The 12088-nt window shown below is 40.8% G+C and overlaps 1 protein-coding gene across 1 annotated transcript; it reads right to left on the minus strand.

Moving 5' to 3' along the window:
* Positions 1 to 4967: 4967 nt before the first annotated feature.
* On the minus strand, positions 4968 to 5942 carry LOC121518550 (olfactory receptor 5B17-like). The gene has a single exon (XM_041800902.1). The coding sequence runs from the start codon at positions 5940 to 5942 to the stop codon at positions 4968 to 4970; it is 975 nt and encodes a 324-aa protein (XP_041656836.1).
* Positions 5943 to 12088: the final 6146 nt, after the last annotated feature.

Raw genomic sequence — 12088 nt, forward strand, 5'->3', positions numbered from 1 at the left:
TTTAAAAAAAAAAAAATCATGTTTACCTCCTGTTTTATCGTCCTTTTCTTTGGTAAATCCATCCCAGCATCTCTGAGCAGCCTCAGCGATTTAAAATAAGACCACCAATGCTCCGTAATAATGATTATAACAACAATAATAATAACTATTATTATTATTATTATTATTATTATTATTATTATTAAATGTCCACCCCTTATCCTTAAAAATAAATTAATATTATTAATAATAATGATAATAATAATAAAATAAAATAAGAATAAAATAAAAATGAATATTATTATTATTATTATTATTATTATATTATTATTAATAAAAATAATAATAATAATAATAATAATAATAATAATAAAATCATCCAACAATAATAATCATTGTTCTAATCATAATAAATAATATTTTCATTTTTTATTTTTACTGTATCTTTACTGTGTTTTTTTTTTTTTTTAAGCTCTGTAACAGGCTATTTTTTTCTGGTTAAATCCATTTTAAAATTTTTTATCTGCAAACTAAAGCAGGTCCGGTTCCGAACAGGAAGTTATTTACTCTTAGTTTAGAAAAATACTACAAAAACAAAAACAGTTTGAATGCATATAGACGAATTTCAAAATCTGCTAAAAGAGATGTGATTAATCTGCATTAAGTGGAGTAATTCTGAGATTAATTGTAATTTAAAAATCATAATCTTTGACAGCCCTAATTTGTCCTGATAAATGAAGGGAGCTTGGGGGATTTATCCTGCAGGTATTTAAATACAGAATTACAGCAGCTTTTAGACGTGGACATTTTTGTTCTTCATAGCCTTACCGAGCAGAAAACCTCCGAACTGGAGCTGAAAATCATTCAGACTTTATCCTGATGACGCACTCTTTTCTGTGTCAAACTTTAAAACTCAACAATTTCACATTAAATCGCTTTTGTTTAATTTAGGATTTGTGTTCTCTCTTAACCTGAGGGGACTTGGCTTCCTGTCCAGACACAGAAGAGCTTTTATTTTGAAAAACAATAAAGAGTTTTGGATGGCTCAAAGATTATGACCTAAACTTACCTTTGGAGAAAATAAAGTTGTTTAGAAAGGAAATTAAAGAGTGAAATCTTCCTCACTGTTACAGATTTTCACCTGCCCGTGTCGACCAATCAGAGATCGACCTCTGTCAACAGTACCTCAGAGCCTGATGGCGTGCCTTTCTTCATCATCCAGGGCCTCGCCAACCTCGGACAGGAGAAGTTGTTCCTGTTTGTCATCCTGCTGCTGGGCTACATCGTCATCCTGGTTGGAAACTGCATGATCATCTTCGTGGTATGAAATAACGGCGTTTATGTGATTCTAAGGATTTCATTGGTCTGATCTCTGAGGTCACTTAAAAACCATCTTCCCTGGTTCAGGTGCTGACTGACCCCAAGCTGACCTCCCCCATGTTCTTCTTCCTGTCCAACCTTTCCTTCGTGGACATCGCCTACACCACCACCACCATCCCCAACATGCTGTCTGGCCTCCTGGTTCCCATGACAACCATCTCCATCCCGGGCTGCTTCCTTCAGATGTACTTCTTCATCCAGTTAGCCGTCACAGGCCGCGCCATCCTGACCGTCATGGCGTACGATCGTTATGTGGCGATCTGCGACCCTCTGCACTATAACGCCATCATGACCCGGCCTGTGCGTCTGCTCCTCGTCGCCGGTGCGTGGAGTTTTGGTATCTTCTGCACAATGCCGGCGTGCGCCATGTCTTGGCATCGCCGGTACTGCCTGACCGTGGTGAAACACGGCTGGTGTGACCTGTCCTCAGTGCGGCGGCTGGTGTGCGGCGACGCCTCCGTGGACGGCATGGTGTCCCTTTCTTTCGCCCTCGTGGCTCTGCTGACCACGGGAGTCCTCATCCTCTCCTCCTACATCCTGATTGGTGTTTCCATATCAAAGATGAGCGTCGGCCAGAGGCTGAAGGCTTTCACCACGTGTGCCGCTCACCTCACCGTCGTCTCCATCTCCTACAGCTCAGCATCCTTCGTTTACATCTCCTACCGGGTGGGAAACTTCACGCCGGAGGTACGTGACTCATCATCCAGACTACAGACACACAGGCGTGTCTTTATTTTACCACAAACTTAAACTAAATGTTCCCTAAAACCATCTTTAGTCACTGATTAGCTATCAGAAAGTTTGCAGACAAAATAAAGGACATGTGGAGCAGATGTTTTACTCTTTTATTGATTTTATAAATCAGTCATGGTCAATATAACAAATATCAACTTAAATGTAAAAGTGAAAGCAGAATTTGTACAAAGTAATGTCAATTAAATAAGTGACTGCATGAATATTTATCTCCTCTAAAGTGGCTGAGCTGATCCAGCAGAGGTCCAGACAGTTGGTGCTAATAGTCTCACAGTCAGTGATTGTAGTATAAAGACATCTGTGCCTAGAAGGTCCAGTCACTGGTTAATCAGTATCCCTGGCTACCATCACAGCATGAAGACAAAAGTACACTCACAGAAATGTTTATTAAAAGTCTAAGGGTGCTTTCACACTAGGGGCCCAGTCCCGGATCAGAGTGCACTTGAGCCCAAAGTCTGGTTCGTTTTGGTTTTAGTGTGAATGCAAACGAACCGGGCCCAGGCCCTGATGGGGAGGTGGTCTCGGGCGCTTTCACATTAGGCCCAGTTGTTTCAAACCGCACCGCAGTGCAACCCCCCCCCCCCAGCTTGTTTTCACACTGGCAACATTGATCTGTACCCGGGCCACTTGCGTATTTACTCGGTCTGAAACAGCAGGTGGAGGTATGCACATAGCTGGTTTACAACCCCGCCAAGAAGGAGGGAGAAGAAGAAGCTACCATGGCAACCACTGGGGTCATGACCTGAGCAAAGATTGTTTTTGTTTTGACCTGGCAAAAAGTCCATCCTGCAGCCATGGATGATTAAAATCACTTTTAAGAAGCCAGCAACTTCACTCTTCGTATCTGCACATCTACTAAAGCTCAGAGGATTAAATGGGCTCGCGCTGCGCAGATACAGCGGTTTTTTAGGTGACAGGACGCTTTTATTGCCTTTGCACCTCCTCTCACTGACTCCAACTTGTGTTCATCTGTAAGGTGAGTCACAACAGACCATTTATTGACTGGATTCTGATGATTTCAGCCCTTTATTGAGGAAAAATGTGAACAAACTGCCGCGCTGTGGAAAGAAGTTTAGTTTTTACGATGATGTCGTACAATGATGCCCGGTGCCCTGGCCCGGTTTGTTTGCATTCACACTAACAAAGGCCCTGAGTGTGAAAGCACCCTCAGGCACAATTCAGGTGGAGTCTGGCATGGTTCGGATGGGATGTGAATGCAACTGCGCTCGGATATGGGACAGTTTTATGTTTTATGGTTGCTGAGTATTTATGTGCAGAGAAAAATCCTTCAGACCAAAGTCAGACCTTCACCCTATCTCTGCTGTCTGTGTTGGTTCAGGTCCGTATCATCGTGTCGGTGCTGTACGCCGCCCTGACTCCTTTCCTAAACCCCATCATCTACAGTCTGAGGAACAAGGAGCTCCGAGAGTCCATCAGGAGGACCGTGACCAGACTGAGACCTGCTGCTGTGTTACCCAGGAAAGATGCTGAGTCTGTGCCCTGATGGGACGGAACAAACCTGCAGCTTTAAAGAGAACTACATGAGGAGAGGAACTAAACGTCTGGTTTTCATGTTCATGTTTAATGGAATAAACAAAGCATCCAATATCTGATTATTGTATTGTTAAATGTTTATCTAGCTCCTCAAACTAAGATTCAACATTTTTCCATGGATTTAGTGCATCAACTGTCCTTTCTCTTCAGAAAACAGTTTTCCAACTCCTGAATGGATGGACTGATAGTTTCTAAAAACATCTCAACATTTAGTTTCAGGTGTTTATTTCTGCCAAAGATCCATTTTAGCCTGAACTCTGAAAACCATTCCTGTTTATTTTGATTCATAACTTTCATAAGAGATCCCACACCGACGGTCCTGATGGTCCTGACACCGACGGTCCTGATGGTCCTGACACCGACAGTCCTGACTGACGTTCCTGACTGACGGTCCTGACACCAGCGGTCCTGACCAAGACAGCCCCACTTTCTTGAAGGATAGAAAGGTTTGCTACTGCTGAATCCAGATCATAGTCTGTGAATCCAGGTCATAGTCTGCTGAATCCACATCATAGTCTTCTGAATCCAGATCCTAGTCCACGAATCCAGATCATAGTCTGTGAATCCAGATCATAGTCTGTGAATCCAGGTCATAGTCTGCTGAATCCAGATCATAGTCTGCTAAATCCAGATTCCAATGAAAACATCTGGAAAATCTGAGATTCAAACCCAACTTTTTTGGGATGTGTTGTGGATATCAAATTCAGAATGTGTGTAAACTCCCTAAAAACAATAAAATCCATCAGTTTGAGCTTTAAATATTTTGTGTTTTGCTGTTTTCTGTTAAAACTGGATCAAATGGGATTTGGTTTTCAGGTCTTTGATCTGAGATCAGTGCTTCGGCTCTTATAAAGACAGAACAGCAAGGGGGTGTTAAACATAAAATTGTTAATAAATGCTAAAGCTTAAAGTTTATTCAGACAGGCTTGTAGTGACCCAGCGTTGCAAACACATAAACCCAAACCAGGATTAACCTTAGGGCTGCAGGGCCCTTGCACCTCAGTGCATGTCAGCGCGTGTGTGTGTTAATATTTATCAGCCATTAAATCAACAATAATGAGAATGCTGCATTTTATATAAGAGGTAGTGCTGGCCATCACCAGTAGGTGGCAGTATAACAAAGCAAGATGCTAATATGTGGAAGTGATTCTGCGGACCTCCATGGGCCCCTCTGTTAGGCTGGGCCCCAGAAAGCTCTCCCCTTTATCCCCTTAGGGCAGCCTTGCTCAGGCCCATAATAAAAGCCTCAGTGATTGAAATAAAAACATTAAACTTTTATTTTAAGCTTTTATTTTGAAAGGTTATTTATGTAAGCTTGGCACATGCATGGCTCCTTTGGCGTCCATGACTCTCTTCTTTTGAAACACGTTGATGATCTTATTTCGGAGCTCTGTGCACTGCAGCCCGTAGATGAGTGGGTTCAGTGCGGGGGGAACCACGTGGAACATGACCGACGCCACCTTCCCGTTCTCCGCCCACTGAGGGTGCCGGTGCATGATCATAGGGGTGAAGGAGGCGACCAGCATGATGAGGTAAACGGCCAGGTGAGTGGCACAGGTCTGCACCGCCCGGCTGTTCAACGCCTTGTTCTTACTGCTCAGACACACCATGGCGATCCTCAGGTAGGTGAGCGTGACGCTGCCGAGGGAGGAGCCTAGGGTGAACGCGGCGCTGGCCAAGCCGTAGATGTGGTTGATGAAGAGATTCTCGCAGGACAGTTTGAACAAAGACGCGTTATCACAGAACGGGTTGGTTATGACCCGTCTGCAGCGACTCAGACGGAGCGTGAGGCCCAAGAGGATGGCGACTAAAATAAGTGGCACCATCCAGGCCCCCACCGACAGCTTCACCACCATCCTGTTGGTCATGATGGTGGCGTAGCGAAGAGGGTTACAGATCGCCACGTAGCGGTCGTAAGCCATCACCACCAGAACGAAGTGAGAGGTGCCGGCGTGAAAGTGAGCAGAGAACGCCTGGACTGCACAGTCGATGTAGTGGATGTAGCGCTCGGCGATCGGGGTGAAAACCTCGCTGAGAAGGCGAGGAAGGATGGCGGTCGACCCGAAGACGTCGTTAATGCTCATGTTACAGAACAGCAGGTACATGGGCTCATGGAGGCTCCTCTCCATGGAGATCAGGACCACCAGGCCGATGTTGGACACCATGATGAAGACGTAGATGAGGAGGATGAAGATGAAGGTAGGGATGGAGGACTGGGGGCCGACCTTTAACCCCTCGATGGAGATGATGTCGAAGTTGAATGTTTCATTCTCCATTTTCAGAGAGAGGGACCCTGGAGGGAGTCAAACAGAGGAGTCAGTCTACAGCGTGTCCCTCTGGTGGTCTGGTTCCTGTGCTCTGAATCAGATGATGACATTATTCTGGTTTTACTTCCCCCTGATCGTTTCCTGCTCACGCTGCTGTCTTATAAAGTCAGCTAAAACCCAGACCAACAGCTGTCCTCACATCATGAGGTCAAAGGTTAACTCTACAAAGATGTTAGTTATCTGAAAGTCCTTGTTGCATGGGTCAATATCTTAACATTTTTACAGGAATACTCTACGTGCCTCATTTTTGCTCCTGGCATCACAAAAGAAGGGAAATGTTTCCTGAATTAAATCATTTCTATGAGATCTCTCTGATGAAGGATCACACAAATCTGCTAAAACTTTGCTAATAAAATTCAAACCTGTATTTCATGTGTGTTCATGTGAGATGTTTCTACACCTTGGCTGGAGTTTACCTGTGCTAAATGAACCTGATTGGACATGATTCTAAAGGCCACACCTCTCTATAGAAGGCCTCACAGCTGACAGGGATATCAGAGCAGAAACCAAGGGTCAAAGGTCAAAGAGCTGCAGAGCTGCAGAGACTGTTTAGTCTCATGTGGTCACCACTTATCCATAAATCTCAGCGCTCTCCTTTATTAAACAGAAACCAGACTAAAAGTGTGCGCGTGTCCAAACCTTGGAAATGACATGTGTGGAAAATTATTCAGATTTATAAAAATGCGTCTGCCTCCTGTTCAAACGCAGACATTCAGCCTTAAACGGTCGAAGCAAAGCTCCGTCTGAATGAAAATGCCGATGAATGATCAGATCAAAGGCTTTCAGCGGTGACCAGAAGGAAGCTAAAAAAAAGAAATAAAAACTCTCTGACACCAAAACAGAAGCGCTCGTGAATAAAAGGACAGTTCGACACTGAGTGTTATACAAGGATGGCCACAAAAAAAAAAAAAGTGACACCACACTGCTGCTGCACTCATAAACATCACTTCAGAAATAGAGATGTGAAAGTGAGGCTACTCTAAAAAAAAAAAAAAAAAGGAATCCTCAATGAAATGTCTAAATTATAAGATAAAAATACAAAATTAGGAGATAAAAGTTATAATGATGTTATATTATATTATATTACATTACATTACATTATATTTATTATATTATATTATATTACATTATATTATATTATATTATATTATATTATATTATATTACATTATATTATATTATATTATATTATATTACATTATATTATATTATATTATATTATATTATATTATATTATATTACATTATATTATATTATATTATATTATATTATATTATATTATATTTAGTGCTGTCAAACAATCAAAATTTTTAATTAATGTTTTTTTGTACTCATATTTCCCATCCAGTGGGCCAACGTGCTGTTTAGTGTTTTCCATATCGAGTTGGTTGGTCACTACTGGATCAACGGCCCATTTGCTGCGTGCTCGACAGTAGCCCTGCTTGGACAAACTCCCCAAAATGCGTTGCCAGAGACGTTTCAGGGATTTTGAGTTTTTCTGCACTGTAGATGGGTTAATCGAGTTAAAAATTTTAATCAGATTAATCATGATGGTGGATTAATCCGCATTAATGCGTTAATTTTGACAGCCCTAATTATATTATATTATTTTATATTATATTATATTATTATCTTATTTTATATTGTGCTGGCAGGTCTGCCAGCATTGAGTGTTGTTTTCAGTTCTGGCAGTAGATGGTGCTGCTCTTTCTTTGGTATTTCTTTGCTAGAGTTATCACAGCCAATCAGAATGACTCGGGTCAGGAAGATTCAGGAAGTGAGTGATTGTTTGGTTAATGGCTGACAGCGACAGAGACCAGTGTGAAAATGAATCTTCATCCATCCTTTGTTGTTGTTTTACAGAAAGCACTGCCTGTGAGTATTTACATCATTTAACATGTTCTGAAGGATATTATGAAGATCATTTTTTGTTGCACCGTTGTTTCACAGATACGGCCTTATCATGACTTCATGTAATAACCCATCTTAGTTTGTTTCTTGAAATTTGATCATTTTAGTGAGCAAGATAGCTGTTAATTACATAGCGACTGTGATAAATGTGCATCTTTATTTCAACATTGAAACGTGTTTAACTGTTCAGCGAGCAGTACCTTTTTATATGCCTAACGCCTGTAAGAGCAGCATCCATTTTGTTACACTCACTCTGTACGCATATTTTGTGAATTGTTTCAGGATGTGTGATTTTCATGCCTGTCAAGTGACTGAATGTTGTATTTGATATCCTTTCTCAGTTTTACTCTGTTGATTGAAGGAACGTCAGTTTGTCAGAGTTATCTGTCTGCATAGCTGTGTTCAAGTCCAGCAGTGAGGGCAGGACACAGAGTAGAGTAGAGTGCTCGTGAATAAAAGGACACTTCCACACTGAGTGTTATACAGGGATGGCCACACACACACACACACACACACACACACACACACACAAACAGAGTGACACCACACTGCTGCTGCGCCCGTAAACACCACTTCAAAAATAAAGATGTGAAAGTGAGGCTAATCTTAAAATAAAAAAGGAATCCTCAGTGAAATATCTAAATTATGAGATAAAAATACAAAATTAGGAGATAAAAGTAATAATTATGGGATAAAAATAAGAATTATAAGATACAAGTAATAATTGAGATAAAAGTTATAATGTCGTTATATTATATCATATATTATTATATTATATTATATTATATTATTTTATGTTATATTAAATGATTTTATATTATATTATTTTTTATTATATTAAATTATTTTATATTATACTATCTTGTCTTATATTATATCTTATTATCCTCTGTACCACATTCTAAGATGTCATATATTTTGTCAGATGCCTGCAGACTGTCCTGATTCCTGTTTTCTATGTCTGATGAAGACTCTACGTTCTCCACTCTCAGGTTTAAATTCTCTCTGTTTGTGTTGAATATTTTCCACCAGCAGAAGAGGACACTTTCTGTTTGAGGAAATCTACAAAGAAGTTTTAGTTCTAATGAGCAACGCTGTGTTAACACTAGATTAGTCTCTGAGTGAGATGTTCTGCTGTTTGCTCTCATTAGTTTGGTATTTCAGTGCTGTCTATGAGGGCTGGGCTCCTCTTTTGGAGCACGGCACATTCAAATAAGAATAATAAAGAAAACAACACAAAACCAAACTTAACGCTGCAAAAACTGAAATCCTAGCATGAAATCACGTCTCACTCACAGTAGAAAACGTGAATCCTTTCATTATGAGCCGTAATAATCTGACTAATCCATCAAACATGATAGAAAAAGAAAACCAAGGTTTTTATTTCACCTCAGTAGTAAAAATATCTGCAGGATTTAACATGAACTCTCCGCCTGTGTGCAGACCTGTTTGGCTTCTTCTTACTGGTTTGTTTTTGGCTCCAGCATCAACCATCACATCCTGACTCTCTGCATTCATTTTTAGGTAAAAATATGAAAATATCAGCAAATCAGAAAATAAAATGTATCGATGAATGCCTTGAACTGAAAAACACTGGTCTTATTTTCTGCTTTCTGTCTCAGAAGAAGGCGTAACTTTGGATTATATCAGGTAAATGATACTCAGAAAGAGTTAAATCAGATATTTTTGAATAAAATACAAAAGTGAACATGCTCTTATTTTAATGATCCATCAGTCTAAACGAGTTTATTTATGTCTTAAAATGAGATGAAATTATAGATAAAGTCGTCTCATCAAAACAGGATTTCACTGCTAAATGTTCTCTCTGCATTAGCAGTTTTTTTTTTTACTAATTCCATAAAGAATTTGAGATTTTTGGGATTCTTGCATCTCCAGTCCGGGTTTGTGGCTTCAAACAGCTTCAGTGTGTTATTTTTGACTAGAAAATAGAAGAATACACTTCACAGGATTCAACAAAAACAAGAAAAATCAACAAATCCTCAACGAAAAGATCATTTCCTATGACTTTAGAGACTGTTTTAGCTCCACAAAAGAAGCTTTAGTGGTAACTTTGGTTCACTGTGGCTGAAAATGGATGGACTGTTGGCATAAATCATTTCTGCAGTTCTGTCTTTTGCAGAGAGCTACCAGCATTCTTCTCCTACAGTCATGCAGTAAATTTGAAGGATTTTATACCAGGATGATGCACTTTAAATCTGCATTAATGCAGCCAGAGAAAAGAGATTTGGTCTTAAGAAAGACCTTCAAACAGCTCAGCAATCCTCCTTTTCTTTGACATGTTTTGCACACGTTCACTGATGATCCCTTCATGTTTGCACGGATCATCAGAGCTTTAACTGATAATAAATCAACAATAGATGAAACCAACACTCCTCTGCACACTTCATCTGCAGCAAGCATCCTGATATATCATTCTAGGTTCTGATGTTCCTGACTGACCCTCAGACTGAAGCATCATTGGAAGCGTATTCATCATTCTGGGCTCTAAAACCGTGTCAAACACCTTCACCTGTGAGAGCAGCAGCCTGTCATCTGTGTGTGTGTGTGTGTGTGTGCGTGCGTGCTGTCAGCGTTACCTCTGCTGATGGGAGCGAGCTGCCGTCATGATGGGACGCTCTCTGACTCGCTCCTTTAATGAAGCGTCTGTCAGAGCTGTCGCTGCTCCGGCCGTCACCAGGAAACTGTTGCTGACAACTTTTCATCAACAACCAGGGCCGTAGCTGGGGATTTTGGGCCCCCAGAAGGAATATTACACAGGGGCCCCCTTAACCAGCTAGCCAGGCAACAAATGTTGCGCCATTTTTACAATGACTCATTTTAATGTATTTTTGAACCATAAATTCCCCATTTATGAGAAATATGTCTACTATGGTTAAATTAAATTGACTTGCATTATTTTGCAATGCTGGACTTTAAGGGAGGAGCAGAGGCCCCCCAGTATTGTATTTTACTTTATTTGATACAAATTCCAGTCTGTTCACTAATTCATTTAGTCGCTCTTGATTCAATAATGACACACACAAGAAAAGAAAAAAAAATAAAATTAAAAAATTAAGAAATTAGAAAATTGAAAATTAAAAAATTAAAATTAAAAAATAAAAATAAAAAATAATGCTAATAAATAAATAAATATATATATATATATAAAATTTAAAAATGACCTTTTCATTCCAGGCTTCTGGGCCCCTCTCTACTGTGGGCCCGGGTAATCAGTTCTCCTTTCCCCTGCTGTGCTTAATATCAATCTGTCTGAAATCACAGAGGGTTGATTTTTAGTGTTTTTATTTATCAGAATCAAGTTTTATTACAAAGTACATTTTTACATTCAATGGATGTGAGCTGGTGTTGAAAACAGATAACAGAAGAAGAATAAAGAGTGACGGCATCATTTGGTAAAATTGGTGTAAAGTGCCAACAGTGTAATTTAAAATATTCTTAGTTTTTTAAAGGCATCTGATGACCCCCTCTCAGTGTCATGTGACCCCCAATGGGGTCCTGACCCCAAGGTTGAGAACCACTGTTCTAGATGAGTGGAACACACACAGTGTGGAGTTATGAAAGAGATCACGTCTAGTGTGTGTGAGTCTGCATTCTTTTTGTCCACTGATTCTTGGGTTTACTGAGAGTCTGTGTGGAGAGAGGGGAGGGCCAGAGTACTGCTCATGAGGCAGAGAGCAGGAGGGAGGATTCAGGTCTTCTGGAGGTTTTGGTCCTGATGGATTTTAGGCTTCTGCCAGAGGGGAGGGCCAGAGTACTGCTCATGAGGCAGAGAGCAGGAGGGAGGACTCAGGTCTTCTGGAGGTTTTGGTCCTGATGGACTTCAGCCTCCTGCTGAGGGCCTCCACACATGCATGTCTAGGGAGAGAGGAGTTTGGGCGGAGGTTCTGTAGGGACGGTAGATTGCAGCCACTGACCATCTCTGCACAGCCAAAGATTCGCTGCAGCTCGTTGCTGTCCCTAGCTGTGTCTGCAGCGACCCAGACTTGGATGGATGAAGAGAAGATGGACTCGATGATGGCTGTGTAGACCACCATCGTCTTTGGCAGGTTGAGTTTCTGCCCCAGAAAGTACCTCTGAGTGTCTGAATGTCTGAATGAAGCAGCAGCTGATTAGATTTTGGAGTTCCTGAGAGCTCAACTTTATTTTGGTCACAGACGTCATGTT

Source organism: Cheilinus undulatus, linkage group 12, assembly GCF_018320785.1.
Source record: "Cheilinus undulatus linkage group 12, ASM1832078v1, whole genome shotgun sequence".
NCBI lineage: Eukaryota > Metazoa > Chordata > Actinopteri > Labriformes > Labridae > Cheilinus > Cheilinus undulatus.